This window comes from Engraulis encrasicolus, chromosome 4, assembly GCF_034702125.1.
Source record: "Engraulis encrasicolus isolate BLACKSEA-1 chromosome 4, IST_EnEncr_1.0, whole genome shotgun sequence".
Classification (NCBI taxonomy): domain Eukaryota; kingdom Metazoa; phylum Chordata; class Actinopteri; order Clupeiformes; family Engraulidae; genus Engraulis; species Engraulis encrasicolus.
This window is the reverse complement of record NC_085860.1, coordinates 47,405,009-47,426,826: the sequence shown is the minus strand read 5'-3', so window position 1 is coordinate 47,426,826 and position 21,818 is coordinate 47,405,009. Positions and strand designations below refer to the sequence as shown.

The window sequence follows — 21,818 nt, the reverse complement described above, 5'->3', positions numbered from 1 at the left end:
TTTTGATAGTCGACTCTTGTGTGTTGAGGTTTTTTTTTTTTTAAGATATAATGCAGCGGTCAGTGATTCATGTTGTGCACCAAATTAACTCACACAAAAGAGAAAAATATAATACTGGATTTTTATTTCTCATCCACCCCAAATTGTACACACCGGCTCCAACCTGCCAGTCTAATTCACACAAAACAAACCATCCACAGGATTCATATGCAAAGTGCTGAATGGGACAGAGCTGAGACTCAGCTGAGATTCAAAACACAGTTAAGGCCAGCCAGTAACAATGAAACTGCATCAGCAGTCATATCAGATGAGCCGCTGGCACTTAAAATATTGCACGTACATACAACAAAAAAATTGAGGTAAAAGGTGATATGTCAAAGAACACAGTATACATCCCCATTCACACACACCTACATACATACACACGGTTCAATATTGTGGTCCAACCATGGTATTGAACCATGATCATTGCTCAAGCAAGGTACAAGTTGGGATTACACAAGATGGGTTACATTCTTCTTATCTGCATCATGTTGGTACGTTACTACGGTTGTTGTTATTTTTGTTTTCCATAAAACATATACACACCATAACAAAAACACAAACTGGTAATGTTTTAAAATAATTGTGGTGAAAAAATGAAAAATAGAAACACAAACAACAAAACACAACAGAATTTCCAAAGTGCTGATCCATACTGTCAGTTGAAAGGGTCATTACCCATTGTACACAAGTCACAAAAGAGGGGGTAGGGACATTTTTATATATATAATGAAGTAGTTTGGAGTTTTCAAGGCTACTTTTAAAAACTGCTGCCTCATTGCTTTGTATGTGGAGATGGGAAATGACATACACATAGCATTTAGGGGCAAACAGTTTCACCTGTGTGGCATACAGCATTTGACAATAGAATCCAATTCACAGACAAAGGCACCTTTGTAACACATGATAAATGTTTGACCTAAACATAAACTCTATTAACTGCTGAGTAGTATTTCAGAGCACATCAGAGTGGCAATTCAGTACAAGTGTTGGGTCATTCAAAGTAACATCAGAAACAGGAATGATCTATTTAGATACAGTCTTCTCAAAACCAATCCATCAGACTTAAAAGATTAAATAAATGAGAATTGCTGGTTTAACTATGAAGCAAAACAATATAATTGATCAGCATATTATGCTGAAAAAGCTCTAATGTGCACTGTGTTTAATAAATTACTTACGTTGGTCAGCAAACTTGACAAAACTATATATGTATATATTTTTCATTAATTTCAATTTAGCAATTTAACAATTTAAGTACAGTTTTGGTTTCATATTCCATTTGTTCCTTCAGAACTATTGATGGAAATAAGTAACATTCAATTAGGTTAGATAACTTATGAGGGCAAAAAGTTTAAAGTTTAGACTGAGTTGGAAAGAACAAATTTGTGATTTTCACTTTCTTCGGATTATCTTACTTTACAGACTTGTGTTACAAAAACAGTAGTGTCATCTCACACACATTCGTACTTGGTGTTTTTTGTTTTTGTTTGTCACCTGTATAGCACTTCAGCAAAACTCACACAGGCCGGCATTTCTCTGGCAGAGTTGCTTATTAGGATATGAATAATAAATGCACCGTGACCAAAATACCCTCCAACCTTGTATCAGGCAGCTTATTTTTCAATTTTTCTACTACAAAGTACATTTCACTCAATCATCTCAAAAGCAGCAACTGCAATAACTTAGAAACGCCAATTGTGTCCCTCAAAGAGCTGAACTCCTCATGAAAAAAGAAAGAAACTGGGGTATCCATTCCCGCTTCGTGCCATCAGGAGGCAGTGCAGTCTGTGTAAGTGGTCACCATGTTCCCCCTGCGTTGCGTGACTGTCCTGCACTGCTGTTTGGCTGTGCCCTGGAAGCGGCTTTCGGGCCGATTGGAGTCTCTGTCAAAGGTAAACATCTTCTCCATGTCCTCGAACATGTCGTCGAAGAGTCCAGTGGCACCCCCTTCTCCGGCTGCTCCGAAGCCTCCCTGGAAGTGTCTCTTGAGGCGGGCGTGGGCCTGCTGGTGGGCCTGCTGATGGGCTTGCTGGTGAGCCTGCTGATGAGCCTGCTGGTGAGCCTGCTGATGAGCCTGCTGGTGGGCCTGCTGGTGGGCCTGCTGATGAGCCTGCTGGTGGGCCTGCTGGTGGGCCTGCTGATGAGCCTGCTGGTGGGCTTGCTGGTGGGCCTGCTGGTGGCTGCGGAGGTGCTCCTCAAAGTGGCGCCGGTGCTGCTGCTGCTGCTGAGACTGACGGCTCTGGGCATAGAAGTCAAAGTCTCGGAACATGTCGTCAAAGTCAAACGTCTGATGGTGGAAGTGTGGGTTGCGGCCTCCTCCTCCTGCTGTAGTGTCCTCGGTAAAGAAAGGGCTGTGGCCCATCTGGTCGTACTCCTGCCTCCTCTTCTCATCCGAGAGTGTTTCATATGCTGCATACAGAAAGAAGGTATATTTTACACTGAGAAAGCAGTATGTTACAAAGGTAGAATATGTTGCCCCCCCTGTGTACTGTGTGCAGATACTGGTACTGGTACACAATCTTAAAGAGGCCTATTGCAACTGCTACTGTGAAAATGGCAAAGCTGAATAAAATATTTTAATATATGTCGCACCTGAGTGTAAGTCACAGGACCAGCCAGACCATGAAAAATGTGCGACATAGTAAAAAAAAAAAAAACAGTAATTCTTGTGAAAGATGAGGACATTCTCCAACTTCAAATAATGTGTGGTTAGTATGAAGAGGGCAGAAACATGGCTGTGAGTCAGTGATGCATATAAGAGTGATGGTATGCCTGTCCAAAGTCCATCAGTGGCGGTAGCAGAGCCCGTTCTGTCTTTCCACATGAATAGACACAGTGTATAAGCCCAAGCACTCATTGCTTGTCCTGAAAAGGCATGGAACCAGAGATTCTTTAAGTATATAGAGATATGCCAATGTAATGGGCTGGTATGGGCACCTAACGTGACCAGGTTCCGGTCTGCCTAAAGGGGCGTGTCATAATACTCCTAGCATTGAATAGAACAGTCCTTAGGTCTGCCTAAAGGGGGATTTCCCCCCTCCCCCTTGCAATAATAGAACCCGGAAACAATGGGCCAATGGAACCTCTCTCTCTCTACTCTCTCTGATGGAACAGTATCCATGCGCTGTGAAATTGTATACTTCGGTGGTGCATAATTGATGCTTTACTATACTACTCACAGACAAAATGATTACATGCACATCAGTACCAATGTTTCCTCTAAGTTTTCATGTCTCTGAAAAAAATCACAAACTCCATGAGGTGTGCAAGTTGGTGTGGGTGACTGACGGTGGTGGTGGTGGTGGGGGGGTTCCTTTTCCCCCAAGGAATACAAAAAACTGTTGTTCTGTGGCATCAAAACAGCATTTTAAGGCGGCTTTGAAGGAAATTGATTCCCTCACTCAGTACTCACCCTCAGCGACTTCCCGGAACTTTGCTTCGGCGTCGGGACTCTTGTTCCTGTCAGGGTGCAGCTTCATGGCCAGCCTGTGGAAGGCCTTCTTGATCTGGCGTTCGGTGGCATCTTTGGGGACACCGAGGATGTCATAGTAGTCCTTCCTTGACAGGATAAGCTCTGTTATGAGCAAAATGCACACTGCAACCATCACTGCGCTTTGTGCTGTGGCCATGGTGTCAGCTTCTCTGGTCTGATGGGGGAATAAGAAAACACATTGATGAGCTGTCTGCTTGTGTTACCACATCAGTTTCAGAAATAGCTCTCAATGTCCCACATTTCTGATAGTCCAATTCAGAGATGCGCCGCTCAGACCTTTCATATCACTGTGATAAATGCATTTTGTAAAGTAACATCTCTGAAATCAGTATATGATAAAGACGATATATATTAGGACAATTTTCTGTTTAATGCGTTACAGACCATTTTTACAACAACAGTTGTATCTACCGGTAATCGAATCCATTGAATTGAAAGTATCTAATCTTATGTGACACGAATCCCAAACTAATAATAATACAGTGTGTTCAGCGGCTAGCAGCATCCTTTACGGTGTCTACCGTAGATGTCACTGGAGAATGGTCGCACTCGCAACCTTTTAACATTCTCTTTCCAGTAAAGAAATGAGTATAGCTGTAGTAATAGCTATGTGTTATATCTAAAATCATAGCATAGTACTCTAGTAGTCTACGTCTACGATGCGTCTATTACTTCATGGATGCAATAATCGGCACTCATTACATTAGTACCACAACGGGGAACTAATCGGTTGGGTGGCATACCCAGACCACATCTGACATAAAAGGTGTCAAGACAGACGGCATTACAAGTGGTAGTAGCTAGGTAGTAACTTGTGAACAGGGTCAGGTAGCGCGCTGTCGTTAGCTATCGGTGGTAGCTAATATGATACAACTGAACTGACGGACAAACAAATAAGACATTTGGCAATTAAATACCTTCTCTTGACATACGCGACATATTCTACACTTACCTACACAACCGGGACTGGGGAAGAATCGGTATTTCGTTGCTATCAATTAGAGAAACTATTTTTTTAGCTGACTTCTATGTATGCTGACATTCTCCATGTCCCCGCTGCCGTCCCAGGACCGAAACAACACGAAACGTAATGTCATTGGGCAATTTGATGTCACATGACCTATAGGCACGTGCAGAGCGAGGACCAAACAACATGATTTGGCAAAATACCCACGTGCAAGATTACAGTTACAGCCCTTTTATGAAGTCAGCCCCTGTGGTCAACCCAGTGGGTCAACCACCCCATAATGTTGCCTGTTGTTGAATGTTTGTTGATAAAGAACAGGATATTCAATGCAGATAGCACATTATTCACATGATGAAACTATGGTTGCATCTCTTTCATGTTCAGAGATAAAGAGAGTCTTGCCAGAGGATAGTGTAGCACTGGTATTAAAAAAACATTGGCCGGAAAATAGCATCACATCTATGTGGAAACTAGGATGACACCGTTTGAACACATTTTAGTGGGGGTGCTGTGGTGCTCTGTTCTTTATCCCATTGACCAGGTTTGCCCATGATTTGAATCCAGCCACGCTATACCCATCTCTCTCTCTCTCTCTCTCTCTCTCTCTCTCTCTCTCTCTCTCTCTCTCTCTCTCTCTCTCTCTCTCTCTCTCTCTCATTATGTAGGCCCAGTGTAGGCGTAGTGTCTTCATGTACTGGAAAAATAAAGGTATACAGATTTAAGATTTTGGAACATGTTGAATATGTTAACGTGTGGCAAAATATGTTTCATGTACCACCCTATAGCGTTGTGGTGAATACTGTTGATAGTGGTCAACATTTTGTTACGGCTCTCCTGTAAAGATAGCCAAAACCCACTTGTGCTCCTCTACCAAACCCTCTTATAACACATCAAATTCATATTCATATTTGGCAACAAGACCTTCACCTTTCACAATATAATGCAATATAGGTCTCTACTTGACCAACTTCCTAACAATCTAATTTTTACTATTTGAAAGGAAAACAACAGTTTCTGAGCTAATATCATAGCTGTTGAAGGCCTATACATTTAAAGTTTGAAGTTCAACTTTTAGGTAGGCTGATAGGTCTAACTCAGTGGTTCTCAACCTTTTTTGAATAAATGCCCCCTGGGCCTTATCATAAGCCTCCCAACACCCTCTTGACCGCATCATAACCTGTAGAGCCCCCATTGAGAAACACTAGTCTAACTGAACTAGCACATTAAATGAATGAATGGATTTACAACATTAAGATCACCTTGACTGAACACCAAATGATGTAGTAGCCTACAGTAAATCTGCATGACCCTAGTAACCTTTGTTTAAAAGATTTAATCATTTGCTTTGATCAGTGTGTTAAAAGCATCAGTGCTGCATTGTATTCAACAACTGTGAGGTGTCATGCATAATAAGATTGCTCACCTATAAAACCCAATGGCATCTGAATCTACAGGGCCATCATCATTTCTTCTGAGACCTCTGTTCAAGCATCCTCTCAACAAGCATGGTAAGACGGATTCTTTTACTACAAAAATGAGAGAAAACTTTGTTGTTTTGAAGCTTATTGTAATGGTGTTGCATTAACATGGGTGTCAAATATGTTTCTGTGTAGGAGTGTCATCTGAAGAACATCGTCCTGAGACCTGGAGATCAATTTAAAGTACAAGGAAAAGTTGCCAGTGATGCAGAGAGGTATGGAAACAAACACAAAATCCGTACATTCATTCTCTACTGCATGGAAAACTACTCCTTGAGTCTGGTAAATGACAATGTTGATTTTTTTTTTGTCATACTATCTTTGGCGTTAAAGTTACGATGCATTTTGCCTCATGACAGGTTCCAGATTGATCTTGGTGCTGATGAGGACAACCTGGCCCTTCACTTTAACCCACGATTTAAAGAGGACGACGCTGCAATTGTTTGCAACTCAAAGCACGAAAGCACTTGGGGTGAGGAAGAAAGGCATGACAATCCATTCCAGAGAGGTGCAACTTTCAAGGTGAGAAATGTTAATGTTCATGTTGTTGTTTAAACCTAATATAAATGGATAATATTGTGCTTTCAAATGTTATTACTTGTAAGAATTTGAAATGAAATGCTATGAAGAATTAGCTTGGCTCTCACGCAGACCTTTCGTGCTTCGTGCCTCCTGATCAAAACGGTTAATGACAAATGTGGTAGGTCAGTAGTTCTAAAAAATAGGATTGTTTAGTTTTAATGGATGACATGAAAACATTTGTATTTTATGCAAAGAATTTTTTTTCTCTTGCTCTTCCTGGCACAGATTTTAATCAAGCTCACTGACAAGCTTTTTGAGGTTGAACTGCCCAATGGAGAGGAGCTTACGTTTCCCAACAAAGAAGGCATGGAGGTCATTAACTACATTAGGGTCAAGGGTGACTTCAAGATCACCTCTTTCAAGCTCATTTAACACTGGAGATGGCTCTGAACTCAAAATGACTAGTATGGCTAAAATATGATTAATAAACATTCTGTGTTAATGTGAAGTTTGTTTGTTTGTTTGATCATGATATTAGGCACTTCCTCTCATAGAAGCCAGGCAAGGGAAGTTTATTTACGTGGGGTTGCCTTGTGTATGAAATGGTCTATGTAAATAAACCTGCCTTGCCTTGCCAATGAGCATCACAAATAAAAAGATAAACCTTGCAAATAAATACACATAAAAGGGTACTATTAGTAATACTGGCAATTAAAAAAACAAAACATTGACCCTACTGTGGTGCTATGGTAGGGCACTTGTCTATTATTCGGCTGACCTGACTTCGATTCCCGACCCGGGGACTTTGCCGGCCCTTACCCATCTCTCTATCCCTACCTCTTTCACGTCTCTCCTCCACTGTACTGTCTGATAATTACCAATGAAGGCTTGAAAAGCCCCCCCAAAATACTTTACAAAAAAAGATTGGAACAATAAACTGCATAAAAACTAAAAGCTGCTTCTCCCTGTTGAAACTGGATAGAGGGTTGGACTATCCTATGGAGCTCACCACATCTGGAAGGGCAGTATTTTCAAGCATTCTAGGGGTCCTTGGTCATGAAGGCATTTAAAAACAAGCACTTTAAAATCAATTCCAAAAGATACTGGTTGCCAGCATAGGGATCTTATGGCTCGTTCCCCAGCGGTAGGAACTTCCCAATATGCAACCAGGAGTCAGCTACCTCTCACTTGAAAGCGTTCCAACCAGCAAGTCAAACAAACTACAAGCATGGAGGGACAAAAATGCATATCCACTTCTCAAAGATGTCAGCAATGTAAACAATGAGGTGTGAACAACACCATGCGTTTTTTCATTTAGCCGCATTTCATCTTTGAAAGAGGCAATGCCAATATAACTACACCTAAGAAAGGTTCACCTGCGGTTTTGCAACCGTTAACCTGTCCGAATCAACGCTATTTGTCTTTAGAATGATGATTGCTGAGTAATGTGCAAGATAAACTATTCCTATCACTGTATGCTGCTATTGCTGTGATGACATCACGATTGTCAATGGGAGGAAGTCGGGGTACTTCGATTTGGCCTCAGCTCGCGACTTGAACATTCCGCTTCAACAGGCGTTCCAATGCATTTCTGCAAGTAGGAGGTCAGAAACATCCCATCTCCCACCGTTGGGGAATGCGCCATTAGTCCTGCAGGAGACTAGCACCTTGTTAACTGTTTGTGTCACTGGCACATGATGCAATGTATTTGAATGCATTGAATTGAAGATGTCTGACATCACTTGAAAATGCTCATTCTGGGGGTGTGATGGTTCAGTGGGCTAAGGTGTTGTTCACATTAGGCAAGGACGCAACCAAGCAAATCTTTTCGTGATCAAAACGAGATCTGCTTGGTCTTCAAAAGGTGGGGTTGAATGCTTGGCAAACAAGTCAGACCGTTTTTTTCTAACATGATTTCTCAAGACATAAAAAAACCGCTGCTTCCTACTTGGAGCAGCGATTGAACTGAGTGAACTTCAAATGTGGGCCCCCTCTCTCCCTGGGCCTAGGACAATTGTCCCCTTTGTCCCCCCACGTCGGCACCCCTGGGCATAATGGATTCATTAGTTACAATCCAGTTCCACACATTCCAAATGACTTGTTTTAACTTGTCTATTTCAGGCAGGTGGCTGGCTGGTTGAATGACCTCCTGGTTGAATTGGGCACGTCATGTGGAATATGTGGCCCTAGATTGTAGCATAGCTGTGTCACGTGGCAGTGACCAATTTAATACAGTATGTTGGCCATTCTGTGCCATCCATTTAGGCCTACCATCCTTTGCCATACCCGGACTGCATGTTGATGGTTTTATGTCATGATTTCTTTCTTCTTTTCTTTTCTTCCTTCTTTCTTCCTTTTTATTATTGAAATAAAGTTTTAAAAGAATGTAAACAACAAGTGTGACAAAAGAAGTGCATTTTGCAGTTGAATTATTATTATTATTATTATTATTGTTATTATTATTATTATTATTATTATTATTATTATTATTATTATTCTTCTATGAATCCATTTTGTTATTATTATTATTATTCTATGAATCCATTATGGCCATCACTGCTCCAGGGACCTGCTTGATTCCCACTTGCAGTCATTTCCTGATCCTCCCTCTCTCTCTCTCTTCCACTCATTTCCTGACTCTCTCTGAAAGTCATGAAAGCTCAAAGCTTTCAAAATCATTTAAAAAAGGCAAATTGTTCAGTTTTAATTCAACTGCACATTTAAACCCCCCACATTTAGGCTTGATGCCCACCCACAGGGGCGGGGACCCCGGTTCAAGTCCGGCCAGGGTAATTTCCCAATCCTCCCCTGTCTCTCTGTCCCATTCACTTCCTGTCAACATCTTCAACTGTCCTGTCAAATAAAGGCATAAAAGCCCCTACAATAATAATAATAATAATACTTCAACTGCAAAATGCACTTCTTTTGTCACACTTGTTGTTTACATTCCTTTTTAACTTTATTTCAATAATAAAAAGGAAGAAAGAAGGAAGAAAAGAAGAAAGAAATCATGCCAAAAAAACCATGAACATGCAGTCCGGGTATGGCAAAAGATGGTAGGCCTAAATGGATGGCATAGAATGGCCAACATATTCAATTAGTCACTGCAACGTGACACACCTGCCTTTTCATTAATTTGCTCATTTTGTTTACAGCTCCGCCCACTCCTTATTTACCTGGCCCAATCACCTCTTTTCCCTTCCTATTTAGGTTGACTTTCCTGTGTTCTTTGTGAAATTGAGCTGAGATCAGGGTCTCCTAATTGAGTGCCACAGCTAGAACTCGTGGTTTGGGGCACTGTTTGCCTGTTGACTGATGCGTTAGCAGCTATACCTTTTCGGAGATAACTCTTCCTCCTTTGGATTTGCTTTGCTGTTTACTTTGGAGAATTCAGTGCGTGACACTGCCTCTGCAGATTGTTGTAAGCAATGCAGGGTGTATTCAGTCTCCCTTTTCACTGACTTGCTTCGGCTTAGAAATGCCATGAGCTTGCTGTGTTGGTGTGCAAAGGACTTTTACTTAATCACATGCATGCTTAGTTTGTCTATGTGGAAGAAATTATTGTTTGCAACTATGTGACTTCTGGCAGTGTGATTTGTGTAGCTTGTTTTACTAACTAGGCCTATGTTTACCTAAACCATACAGATCTGGACCATCAAGACACCATCTCATTAGAAACCTGAAGCATCCTCACAGATATGGTAAGCTTGTATATTTTGAAGGTATTTGTTGGAACATTTCCTTTATCAGATTCAGCTGACTGATCTGGATATTTTTTTATGTCTGTGCAGGAGTGTGAGTTCCGGAATATAGATCTGAAAGCTGGAGATCAACTGAAAATACAGGGGAAAGTTGCTAATGATCCAGAAAGGTAAAAACGTATCTAATAATTTTACAAATTCTAATCGGATCTGTTGTACCGTGAGAACCACAGCTTCATTCCACCAAATGTGATCAATCCAATTTTTATTTATTTAGACTGTTTTGTTTGTCTGACTCTGGCAGGTTCCAGATTGATCTTGGTGCTGATAATGACAACCTGGCCCTTCACTTCAATCCACGCTTTCAAGAGGATGACTCTGCAATTGTCTGCAACTCCAAACATGAGAGCGTTTGGGGTGAGGAGGAAAGGCACGAGAAGAACCCATTTGAGCCCGACACCGCTGCAAAGGTTTAAAACGATGATTAGAGCTATTTAGCCAATTTTGTGCATAAATCTATACAATTGAATGAGGTATCAAAGGCCATGTATATCATGTAAACATGTATGTGTTTTCCTGGTCCAGATTATTGTGAAGCTGGCTGGCGACTATTTTGAGGTCGAGCTGCCTGATGGGAAGGAGATCCAGTTCCCCAACAGGGAAGGCCTGGATATCATCAACTATGTTAGGGTCAAGGGGGACTTTAAGGTCACCTCTTTCAAGATGTATTAAAGACTCTCAGATTCATTAATAAAAAGTTTATAAGTATTGGCAGTCTAGTTTCTTTCTGAACAGCACATGAGAATTTTTTTAGCCTCTTCATTTTACATTTTAATGTTTTCAAGCAATCTGACTTCATGCATGTTTGGAGCAGTCGGTTTGCTATGCAGCTAGAGCAGTATAAAACTCTGAACACAGCTACATTCACAGAAGCTGATGGTGAACAGTTAACATATTGACTTCTGTCCTCAAAGGGCCATACTATGAACACAAACCAGGATTTCCCCCATGCGCTTTAGGCCTACATTGAAGGCAATCACCCTTGCTGGTGTTCGGACATAACTACCTAACGCAGGCTTGATTTATTTATTGAGTCTTTATGTGTTTTGTTTTTCTTGTCTGGTGTTGTGTTTGTATGCAGCAGGTTTGCGATTGTCCAAGACAAATTTCCTCTGCGACCAATAATTGTTAATCTTGATCTTGTATCAAATAGCTATAATTCCTCCCTTCAACCTCCCGAATCCCTTGCTTGTATAGCCACAAACTAGACTTTCTCTTACAAGCACCTAACTTAAGTTACATAACTCCTGTCCAACAGTGAAGTATAGTTTTTAATATGCAAACCTCAAAAGAGCATATTTTGGCTAGACATGTCCCATGGCACAGAAAATATTTGGCTTGTCTGGCTATAAGTAGTGGTTTTCATTTTTTTTTGCAGATAGGCCTGCTTGCAAAATAATTGAATCATTTGTGCATCATGAGATATTGGGGATTAGCCAACATTTAGCTTTAAAGGTACTCTGTGTAAGATTTGTAGTTGTTTATTTCCAGAATTCATGCTACCCATTCACTAACGTTACCTTTTTCATTAATACTTACCACCACCATCAAATTCCAAGTATTCATTATGACGGGGAAAAAATGCACTTTTCATACATGAAAAGGGGGATCTTGTCCATGGTCTACCATTTTGAATTTCCAGAAATAGACATTTTTAGCTGCAAAAATGACTACTTGGGCCATACTAGAAAATATTAGTTTATTACTTAGTAAACTTTCATGAAAAGATCAAATTTGGCAATAGGCAACACAGTTTCAATGAGCAGCATAGTTGCAGTACATTTTTTGACCATTTCCTGCAGTGTACCTTTAATGCTGTAGCCTATATCACACATGCTTTAGTCAAGTGTTTACTACATCAATTGCACCTCTAATCATGCATCCATGAATGAAAAACAACTAACTTTATTTTCCCTGTGATATATACCCAGCCAAAAATGCACAATCACTGGAAGTAAATGGCCCTATTAGCATAAGCCACATGATCACTGTACCCTTTTGCACTCTGGTTAATTTTACATCCCTTATAAAGTGCTTCATCAGTACATTTTTAGGTATTATTTGGTAACTGGGAGAGTCATTTGTCCATAGAGCTATCCAGCTCTACAATAATTAGTAAATTAAGGACAAAGACAAACATACTGTCTTTTCTGCGTAGGGACTACTCATTTACAATTTTTTTTTTTTTTTCTATTTTCATCTGTACAGAGCAACCTGGAACACAAATTTCCCCTTGGGGCTATATAAAGTTTATATCTACCAACCTGATACACATGGTAGAGTTAGTCATTGCCACTGTGGCGTTGGATTAAGGCGATTTGGAAACTGATCTCAATTGGACATACACAGCAACTCCAAATCAACTGTTTATTAAAAAATGGAATGGTAACTGTACAAAAAACATAAATGCAAAACATTGCCGTGAACACACATTTTTACTACAAACATTTTATTTTTTCCTGATCAAACATAGAAATACAGCATTGAGTTTACAGACATATGACCGAGTATAGTGAGGCCCTCATGGAGTTCTTCTGTCACACGGGGTGTGGATGAGAAGCACAGAGAAATAAAACTAAACGCTGAAAATAAAAAGGGCTGTGAGGTTCTTTCTCCAATTCATGGTTTTCTTTTTTTTGGCCTCTGAGTAGTTTTTTAGTAAAAATGTCCCTCATCCACCCTCACTATACACAACCCCCCCCCCCTCCCCCCCTCTTACTGACAAGCCCCGTTGGTCCCTGCACCCTCCACCAGGCTCAGTTGTAGATGAAGTTAAACCTGAGGAGGAGAAAACACAAACATCAGCACCGGAAAAATACATACCATTAGAAAATAATGTGTAAGCATTAAAGGGACAGTTTGGTCAATATCAACATGCAGTTGTATTGCTCACGCTACCCTTCACTTGTCAGTACCTGGTGATGCCACATTTTTCGGCTCAGCCCTTTCCGAGATATGAGCAATTCTAATGGGGGCAGCGTTTGTTTACATTTTAAAAAAATGAAACATAGGCCAACTCCAAATATTTTCCCAAAAGGTACTGCTGTTTGCTAGTTGTCTGCTGATGTTTTATAACCTTTTGGATGTTTTTGGGAATAAATAAAAATGTTTTTTTGAAATGTAAACAAAGAGCTGCCCCCATTACAATGACCAGGATCTCGGAAACGGCTGAAGAAGAAGAAAAAAAAAAATCTCAGGCACTGACAAGTCCAGGGTAGTGTGAGCATTACAACTGCATGTTGAAATTGACCAAACTGTCCCTTTAAGTATTGAAAGTGTGACTGAGCATAAAAACGAAATGATTATTTAAAGATGTCCTCTCAACATCATTTCATTAATATTGCTGGGTTCCCCATTGTTATTGAATGTGTTACGTGTTGATTCTGTTTAAAAAAACGTTCTGGTTGCTTTGTTTCAAGCCGTTTTTGAAAGCAAGCAAGGTGGCTTGTGGAGAAACGAGAGGGTTTTCCGGGGTTGTCGTGTATATCCGTCTCTGATTGGCTCCCTCCTCCTGCTCTGCAAAGAGATCGTCTAAGGTTAGAGTCGCCACTTCCCCGGGTGGTACTGCACTATAGGGGCGCCAACGGAGGCGTGCATGTTCCATTCAGGTACTCACTAGTTTGACGCCGTGTCGCCCGAGAGGGCCGTACTCGCGCCTCACGTCATTCAGAGTGACAGCTGCCCCACGCAGAAAAGCAAATGGCACTATGTTTCAGTGCGTAACTAATACGGGCAGACGCGCTGAAACATAAACACTGAAGTGCACAAGTGCACCATTTGAGATTCAGCTGTGTTTTCAGTTGATGTTGTAGGCTACACACATCAAATGAACTAGTGGACCTATAAGTTATTTTAACAACACATTCAAGTAATTTTGCAAACGACACCCTGATACAACCGCATTTTTATTGGCAACTAGGCCTAATTATTTGTTAAACGTACCCTGTGTTGAGGTCCCGTTATTGCAAACGAGGCCTATTAGAAGCATTAGAGTTCTACGTTTGCTCGCAGTTGCCTTATCGTGAATTAACCTTAATAAATATTTTTGTAGGTGGCCAACATGTAACCTAATAATAAAAAAATTGCATACCCTAGGCAGATGCAACTTTATCTTGACAAGATCTTTACAAGAAGCTCGCAGTTGCTTTGAGTCTAGGTCCGTTATTGCTGACATATTAGACGCATCAGCGCTCTAAGTTTGGAAATTGGCTCGTGGTTGCTTTGAGTCAAGGTCCCGTTATTGCAAACGAGGCGTATTATAAGCAGTTTTTGAATTAAGCTAAATTATTACAGTAGCCTTTTTTTGTAGTGTCCAACGTGTACATTATTTGGTCAAATGCAATGTACTATCTATCAGCATATTGCATAATATGCCTACCCTGCGCCGATGCAATTTTATCTGGACAACTTTATCTGGATTTAGAATTGAAAATGAGGCGTATTAGAATTGAGGCGTATTTATGATTGAGAATTAAAGAAATGTTTTTGTATGTGGACAAAACAACCCTCGTGCACGCCGATTGAGAATTAAAGTAGTCTAATGTTTTTGTGTATCGACAAAACCACCCAGCACTACAGCTGAGCACGAGCTCCCAAATCCACGAGTACGCACAACCCAAATCCCGCCCTCCGCACAACCCAAATCCCGCCCATCCTGGGCGACACGGCGTCAAACTAGTGAGTCCCCTCCATTCAGGGCTCTGACATTTCGACAGCAACCCCTAGACGAACTGCAGGCATGGAGCGACCGGAGTGGGCAGGCTGTATGCATGAGGCTTTGTGCTCTGTGTGTGCATTCCAATATGCAACCTTGCGTCCTCCACTTGTGCTTGTGGCCTCGCTCCGCCTCCTGGCCTCTCCTCCGTGGAGAAAACAAATAAGTTTCCCGGCTGTCAGCCTTGCCAAAACAAATTTTGGTAGACTGTTTTTCATTTACCATCCAGTTTGCAAATGAGAAGATGACTTTACAATTGAGCATTTGCGAGATATTGAAATATAATGCTGTTGACAGTGATGTCATCATGACATATTACTTCCTGGTACGAGGCCACAAGCACAAGTGGAGGACGCAAGGTCGCTTATTGGAACGCACCCTGTGTGTATCTGAGAGTAGCAACCAGCTGATAGCTAAGCTAAGCTAGGTTTCAGTCCAACAAGCGTTGCTTGTTTTGAAAACAAGCAGAAAAAAATTACTCAACATGTTTTTAGAAAAATGGGTCGACATAAACCTTTGAGGGCAACGCCTTCTTTCGATGTGACACAACACAGAAAGGCTTTCATGATTCATTCGTTTTTCTACATTGTTTATGTCAATTGGGAAACACCGGGAAACACAGCCAGGCGAGGTGACGCACCGCTATGAAGCCTTGCATGTGAGTTTAACTTGGGATGACCGTCCGATTTTCAAAAGGAGTGAGTAAAACTGTGTTTTATCGGAGGTTGGCCTTTAACATCCGAGTATGTCTGGGTATGAGTATGCAGAGAGAATGTAGCATGCTCACTGGCTGTATTTACTATTAGTAGTGCCAGAGACATGAGATTTGGCTGTAAAAAATGGTTCAGTTGCTAACCAAGTCACCCTACTAAGAGAGGACCCTCGTGGCTTTATTCTCCAATAAAAATAGGCTGTGATATTAGGAGGTTTAACACCGCCCAATACTCATCAAGTAGAGATTATTAGCTGTTGTCAATGTGCTGTAGGTTGCCGCAGTGACAGCATTTGCTCTCGTTTAACCTGACTTCCACCATCTGGCTGCATTACGCCAAACTACACACGAGGACGTTCTGGTTTCCTCATGCAACCATCTGAGGACCGTGAAAATCGGAATAATTTCTGAACACATGAGCCAATCAGGATTACTGGGTGGGATATTTCATGGAGCAGTGGCCGTTACGGCTCGTTTTTAGTTGCGTCATGGGTTGAGGCTGAAGTGGCACATCAGTAAAGAAGACAGGTTGTTAATCTAATCACATGGTAGGATTTTTGCTGAGGAGCATAATTCGAAAACGTTTCGGTTGTGTGGGGTTTTCAGATGGTACAGTGAAGACAAAGGTGAAACATACCAGCGGGCGAGAGTTAAATTAGATGTGGTTGGCATGATGTTCCAATTTATTTTGCTTTGTACACATCTCATAAACCTATTATAAAGCCAATGCTACAAGTGTTGTGAAGCCCACCTTATTTCATTGTTTAAGGCTTGTGCATGATCTGATGAATGGACGGTTTCATTTCAGGCATTTTCCTTTACAGGTAGACAGGCAAAACTTTGGTTGTGGATACAGAACTGATGTGTGTGTGCACGTGAATTGTTCGCAATCTGCGGATTTGGTACTTTGGTGATTCTTTGCCGTCTAAAGTCAGTGTAATGCAATGGAAGTGGCAGCGCTCTTCCCTACCTGCTGAGTAGCTGCGGGAGACTGGAGATGATGGGTCCGTAGCCAGGCGCGTTGTCATACAGCTCAAACAGAGGAGCAGCCACCAGCTTGTAGTTCTTAGGCACCGCAAACAGGGCTGCGCAAGCAAAACAAAACACAATAGAGAAGTGAAGGCGGTGGACATGCAAACAGCTGCACTCAAAGGTCACAATAAAAACATGCAAGAGAACAGGGGGCTATACCGCAAAGCTGGTTCAGGAGTAAACCAGGTTAAGTTAAGAGGTAAATTATCTAATAGAATAGCCTGGAGTCCTCATTTTCTTCCAGAACCATGTTTCTCGAAAGCTAGCAACTTATTAGGTTAGTTAGCAACTTAATAGGTTGTTGCCTATGGAAAATCGCATTGCAACCATGTACGTTGTTAACTTAGTTAGCAGTGACGACGCTGGCCATAAACGCACCCCAGAGCGTGCACCATAAAACAGAAAAAAAACAAGGACAGTGAGGGCAGTAGAAATGCAAACAGCACTGCATGGTCAAATCAACAGACTCAACGAGAGAACAGCGCTGCACGGTCAAGACACAAAACAAGATAAGAGAAATGAAGGCAGTGGAAATGCAAAGTGACATACCTTATCACTCTTAACAAACTATCTCTCTCTCTTATCAGCACTCACAATTGGAAGAAATCATTTACTTTGCAGTGTTCTTCAAAACTGTCTGCTAATGCAATGCAATACATGCAAGTCTGTAACTTATATAAGGAGTTCCTTACCTTTTTCCTGTAGCTGGACCAGAAAGAGTTTCTTATGCTCTTTGGGCTTCGTTATGTGTGCTGGAATGTAAGGATACTGTAAAACAAACAGTGAAGGAAGAAGGTCAAGCAGGGGCCTTGGAGCAACAGAGCCATTTCTAACGATGCGCAACAGACCTCTGGTATTTCCAAAGCCGCTTGATGTAGCACAAGCATTCACGGTGCATTATAAGCCAAGGGCAATGGCAATACAGCTTTATGAATAAGGAGGACAATAATTTAACAAATACCACAGGAGTTAGCAGCAGTGACGACAATCCCCCAGAGGCATACCTGTCAACTTTGAGCTCCCAAAATCCGGGAAAATTCCCATATTTTCAGCCAAAATCCGGGAAATTTTCTAAAGGCCAAATTTTGTCAGTCAACGGGATGACACAGATCTGACGGTGCCTTCTACTTTGCTTTTCACAACAGCGCGCGTGCAAAGACAGATCCTGTCTAAAATCCCTCAACACACGTTTTACAGCGTGGAGAAACAATGCAATGAAAACAAAACAATGAAATGAGCGCAATGAGTTTCTTCTTGTTGTTTTGTTGCACAAGTTGTCTGTTCGTGCAAAACTTCGTGCTGGTACAGGTTGTGATTAGGTTAATCGCATGATTCGCTGTTCCGAGGCTGTTTTATGCGTTGCATGAACTGACGGTTTCTGAGTAAAAGAGTGGGCGCACAAACGCTACGGAGCTCGAGGTTGACAGCTCATATTTTCAAGGAACTCCAATTTTTGGTGGTATCTGGCATACAGTCTTTTGGCAGGTAGCTTGATAAGCAAGACCCTCTGTCTCTCTCTTCAAGAGGCGGTGTGGCTCGTCGGACAGAGCTGTGGGTAGCCTATAAATAGCCTACTGGACCGACAGTGTTTTTTGATAATGTGAACAATCCGGGATATTTCCGGGGAAAAAATCAAATCGGGAAGAAATCGGGAAATGGGTCAAAATTAGGGAGTTTCCTGGGAAATTAGGGATGGTTGACAGGTATGCCCAGAAGATGTACTGACCTGTGGGGGCTCGAAGTTTGGTCTCCACCAGTTTCCGATGCAGTCGTCTATCACCCAGTCTTGCTTTACGCCATCCTGCCTCCCCAGAATCTGTCAAAGAGCATGAGACAGTCCAGAATGACATGGCTATTACAGACATGATGACAAGATGATGGTATTTTCATATGCCAAAAAGTTCTGTTTTACAGACGACTGCCTTCCATAGAAAAGAGTGGGGTGCACTTTTATATCTAGAGCTATTCCACCGGATGCTAGTTTTCTTGCTTGAAATGCATTGACTAGAAGGTGCATTGACATCATGAAAAAGTCCCTTAAGCAGATGCTACTGTACCTCTGTCATCAATCGCTTCAGGCCTTCAACTTCATCTTCACCTGGATTCAATTCTCCGCCCGGCCTATGGCATAATAAGGAACCACATTAGAGCTACGTTATATTGCAAACTCCACTTGCAATTTCAGAAACAATTGTGTTATCGATGCAATGCATGTCTGAATGGCAAAGCAGTATTCTGTATGTGGTGTGAAATTGTCACACAGTGACACGTTGTGCAAGCAGGTCAGCAGGATAACCCTACAATAAACTTCTGCACTTTGCTTTAGTTCAACACAGTTACGCACAGTTTAAAAAACGTAGTTCCCAGCTGTAGCAGGAGGACGTGTGGTAGTCTGTGCTCGTGAACAATCAGGACTCCCTCCACCGTCCGCCTCATGCCCATCTTGTCGAACTCCTCGCGCATCCGCTGGAACCGAGCTGCCACGGAACTGTCTTTCTCATAAAGAGGTTCTTTAGTGCCAAATGTGTAGTTTGTAAGGGGATATCTGTAAGACAGCACATGAAACAACACGGAGAAACAGCCCAGTCAGTTGCTTTCTGCATGAAACAATACAACTTAGCAAGTTAGCATATTTGGCTAACATAACATAGTAGGCCACCATGCACAATGTTACCCAATGAAGGGAAGCCTTGCAAAGCCAAGCATTCTGTTATTAAGTCATCAATGTATCAAGAGATTCTGAAACTTACAGGTTGATCGTTCTCTCCAGAGTGAGCGGTTTGGCTGGCGGGGAGATATATTTATTCCCGAATTGATTGACTCCACGGGGCCAACCGGTTGATGATCGGTTGGGCGGAACGACCGACATAGTTAGGCGCGAATGAATAAAAATGAACGCGTAAAACTATTAACTACACGTAATAATTAAAACAAAAAGGAAAACTGATTTTACAACACAAAAACTGATATAATTCAGAGGTTGTATTATCGTCCAACAAACACACTGCTCCACTTCGAATTACATCCGGGTTGTTCTATGCAACACTTCCGCTAGGATTTTGGTTGGCCAGCAGAGGGCAGAATGCCCCTTTTCTTTCATGACTTGTGACTTATTAGTCGCATTTTACTGTCAACCAAAGAGCCTCTTTTTTCTAATGTCCAAATGAGTGAAGACAGAGTTTGCTGTAGACCAAATGCAAACAGTCCCTTGAGTATACAAATAGGCTATGTGTATGTGCACACTGTATTGTACACATAGCCTATTGCAGTCGGAGGACCGCTGACACCCTTTGCTGGGCCCAAGGCAAAGTTATCTGAACATGAAGATGAAAGAAAGAAGAGGAACTGGTGGGCGGGTTTGCACTGTGCTCACAGGCCCTAGAAGCTAGTAGCCTCTCAGTACAGATTCTAGCTAAAGTAGGCCTATAGTTAGATTTTAGTTTTAGTAAGGAGTGCCTCTAAATGTCCCCCTCACCCCTCTCTTTTTTATGTGGGGACAGTTTCACATGGGCACATTTCCCACCCACATGCAATGAAATGCCAGATAAGGGTGCAGGATTTGTGGTTGGGCAGCCATGGCTCAGTGGTTAGAGTGCTGGCCTTTAGATCAGAGGGTTGTAGGTTAAAATCCTTGCAGTGCAGTGGTGGAAGTGCTTGAGCAAAGCACTTATGCCGCATTCCCCGGGGGTAGGAGCCTCCCAATATGCAACCAGGAGGCAACTACCAGAGGTGGAAAGAGTACAGAAAATGTGTACTCAAGTAAAAGTATCTTTACTTTGCCTAAATTCTACTCAAGTACAAGTAAAAGTACCTATCTAAAATTCTACTCAAGTAAAAGTAAAAAGTACTTCACTTAAAATGTAATTTGAGTAAAAAGTACTTAGTTACTTTTAATTAGCTTTCCTCTTGAGAATGTCATGTTTATTTTTCTTGAATATCGTCCTCCATAACCTCTATCTCTTGCTTGGCACCAGCCATCATCCAATACATTGATACAAGATAGTAAAATAGTGGAAATGCTGTGTGCCATCCTGCACAATCTTTCATTTCTGGCGGATTGTGGCATTATTGTGCATGGCATTTTGTCTCTCAGTCAATTTTTTTTTACTCAGTACTCAGGCCAGGTTCCAGTGTAATTGAGTAAAGTACTTGGGTCAAAATGTACTCAAGTACAAGTAAAAGTATTAATTTAAAAATTTACTTAAAAAGTACAAAGTATTCATAAAAGCTACTCAAGTACAATATTGAGTAAAAGTAATAAGTTACTTTTCCACCCCTGGCAACTACCTCCCACTTGAAAGTGTTCCACCCTGCAAGTCAAACTTAAACCAAGTCAAAGCAAGTCAAACCTGTGAGCACTGTCACTACTGTGTTGACGTCACAATTTTGAAGTCGGGGTGTTTCAATTTGGCCCCAGTTCGCGAATTGAACATTCCGCTTCAACAGACGTTCCAATGCATTTCAGCAAGTAGGAGGTCAGAAATATCCCATCTCCCACCCTTGTGGAATGCACCCTTAACCCCACATGCTCCAGGGGCTGTAACCAATAGGCTACCCTGTAAATACTGTAAGTCGCTGTGGCGGCAGCTAAGTGTAAAAAAAAAGAAAAAAAAAAAAAGGATTAGGCTAAACTGAGATGATCTCAGATCAGATGAAGCTGTCACAGTTTTATTCCAAAAGTCTTTTCATCTATTTCAATGGCCCTTACAATGGGCCAACTCAGTTGCCACCTCAGACAAAAAACATTTTGAACCCCATCGACCCTTTTGTTTGTGGGCTAAGCAACAGTAGGCCTAGGCCTATCCTTCATTCTGTGTCCAGGGATAACCTATTTTCCCCCTCAGGACAGACCATTAAAAACCACACTGAAGGCAATAGTGCATTCAAAAAATCAATTCTCAATGGTTCAATGTGAGATTAAAACATCAGAAAACATTTGGATGCACAGACATATTTGGATGATGATGTCACAAATACTCTAGGGTTTTCTATAAAGTAGCCTTCTATAGAATGCAGTAAAATGTTCATATGAAATTCTAGAAGAACAGGGAAAATATCCAGAGATTGTCGCTAGGGGTATCTCTGATAGGCCTT

General features: G+C 41.6%; 4 protein-coding genes across 9 annotated transcripts; 2 read left to right on the top strand and 2 right to left on the bottom strand.

The window, feature by feature from the left end:
• Positions 1-107: 107 nt before the first annotated feature.
• dnajb9a (DnaJ heat shock protein family (Hsp40) member B9a) lies at positions 108-4,603 on the bottom strand. The gene is made up of 3 exons (XM_063196218.1): positions 4,491-4,603; positions 3,458-3,692; positions 108-2,454 (listed from the first exon to the last, which is right to left on the bottom strand). Exons 2-3 carry the CDS (start codon positions 3,672-3,674, stop codon positions 1,814-1,816), a joined length of 858 nt encoding a protein of 285 aa, XP_063052288.1. The 5' UTR covers positions 3,675-3,692; positions 4,491-4,603; the 3' UTR covers positions 108-1,813.
• A 583-nt stretch (positions 4,604-5,186) lies between these two features.
• On the top strand, positions 5,187-6,970 carry LOC134446926 (galectin-1-like). 3 transcript variants are annotated; one of them, XM_063196217.1, is made up of 5 exons: positions 5,187-5,213; positions 5,960-6,013; positions 6,119-6,198; positions 6,343-6,505; positions 6,791-6,970. In XM_063196217.1, the coding sequence occupies exons 2-5, from the start codon at positions 6,011-6,013 to the stop codon at positions 6,935-6,937; spliced, it is 393 nt and encodes a 130-aa protein (XP_063052287.1). In that variant the 5' UTR covers positions 5,187-5,213; positions 5,960-6,010; the 3' UTR covers positions 6,938-6,970. The 3 variants fall into 3 exon arrangements, with proteins under 3 accessions (XP_063052287.1, XP_063052286.1, XP_063052285.1); XM_063196216.1 differs by lacking the exon at positions 5,187-5,213 and adding an exon at positions 5,502-5,580; XM_063196215.1 differs by lacking the exon at positions 5,187-5,213 and having other exon boundaries at positions 5,669-6,013.
• Positions 6,971-9,732: 2,762 nt separating this feature from the next.
• On the top strand, positions 9,733-10,974 carry LOC134446925 (galectin-2-like). 4 transcript variants are annotated; one of them, XM_063196214.1, is made up of 5 exons: positions 9,733-9,898; positions 10,151-10,206; positions 10,297-10,376; positions 10,511-10,676; positions 10,792-10,974. In XM_063196214.1, exons 2-5 carry the CDS (start codon positions 10,204-10,206, stop codon positions 10,936-10,938), a joined length of 396 nt encoding a protein of 131 aa, XP_063052284.1. In that variant the 5' UTR covers positions 9,733-9,898; positions 10,151-10,203; the 3' UTR covers positions 10,939-10,974. The 4 variants fall into 4 exon arrangements, with proteins under 4 accessions (XP_063052284.1, XP_063052281.1, XP_063052283.1 ...); XM_063196211.1 differs by having other exon boundaries at positions 9,733-9,926; XM_063196213.1 differs by lacking the exon at positions 9,733-9,898 and adding an exon at positions 9,987-10,005.
• A 1,986-nt stretch (positions 10,975-12,960) lies between these two features.
• On the bottom strand, positions 12,961-19,785 carry nudt21 (nudix hydrolase 21). The gene is made up of 7 exons (XM_063196209.1): positions 19,475-19,785; positions 19,069-19,269; positions 18,782-18,845; positions 18,451-18,540; positions 17,417-17,492; positions 16,663-16,777; positions 12,961-13,044 (listed from the first exon to the last, which is right to left on the bottom strand). Exons 1-7 carry the CDS (start codon positions 19,591-19,593, stop codon positions 13,023-13,025), a joined length of 687 nt encoding a protein of 228 aa, XP_063052279.1. The 5' UTR covers positions 19,594-19,785; the 3' UTR covers positions 12,961-13,022.
• Between the last annotated feature and the right edge of the window lie 2,033 nt (positions 19,786-21,818).

Excerpts from the sequence above, each read along its gene's own strand:
- LOC134446925 (XM_063196210.1), top strand. The coding sequence starts at position 10,285 with ATGTCTGTGCAGGAGTGTGAGTTCCGGAATATAGATCTGAAAGCTGGA. Across the intron at positions 10,377-10,510 it reads GTTGCTAATGATCCAGAAAG|GTTCCAGATTGATCTTGGTG; the intron begins GTAAAAACGTAT and ends TGACTCTGGCAG. Across the intron at positions 10,677-10,791 it reads AGCCCGACACCGCTGCAAAG|ATTATTGTGAAGCTGGCTGG; the intron begins GTTTAAAACGAT and ends TTCCTGGTCCAG.
- LOC134446926 (XM_063196217.1), top strand. Across the intron at positions 6,199-6,342 it reads GTTGCCAGTGATGCAGAGAG|GTTCCAGATTGATCTTGGTG; the intron begins GTATGGAAACAA and ends GCCTCATGACAG. Across the intron at positions 6,506-6,790 it reads AGAGAGGTGCAACTTTCAAG|ATTTTAATCAAGCTCACTGA; the intron begins GTGAGAAATGTT and ends TTCCTGGCACAG.
- nudt21 (XM_063196209.1), bottom strand. The coding sequence starts at position 19,593 with ATGTCGGTCGTTCCGCCCAACCGATCATCAACCGGTTGGCCCCGTGGA. Across the intron at positions 18,846-19,068 it reads GGAACTACGTTTTTTAAACT|GCCGGGCGGAGAATTGAATC; the intron begins GTGCGTAACTGT and ends ATTATGCCATAG. Across the intron at positions 17,493-18,450 it reads CAAACTTCGAGCCCCCACAG|TATCCTTACATTCCAGCACA; the intron begins GTCAGTACATCT and ends TTTGTTTTACAG.
- dnajb9a (XM_063196218.1), bottom strand. The coding sequence starts at position 3,674 with ATGGCCACAGCACAAAGCGCAGTGATGGTTGCAGTGTGCATTTTGCTC. Across the intron at positions 2,455-3,457 it reads GTTCCGGGAAGTCGCTGAGG|CATATGAAACACTCTCGGAT; the intron begins GTGAGTACTGAG and ends TTCTGTATGCAG.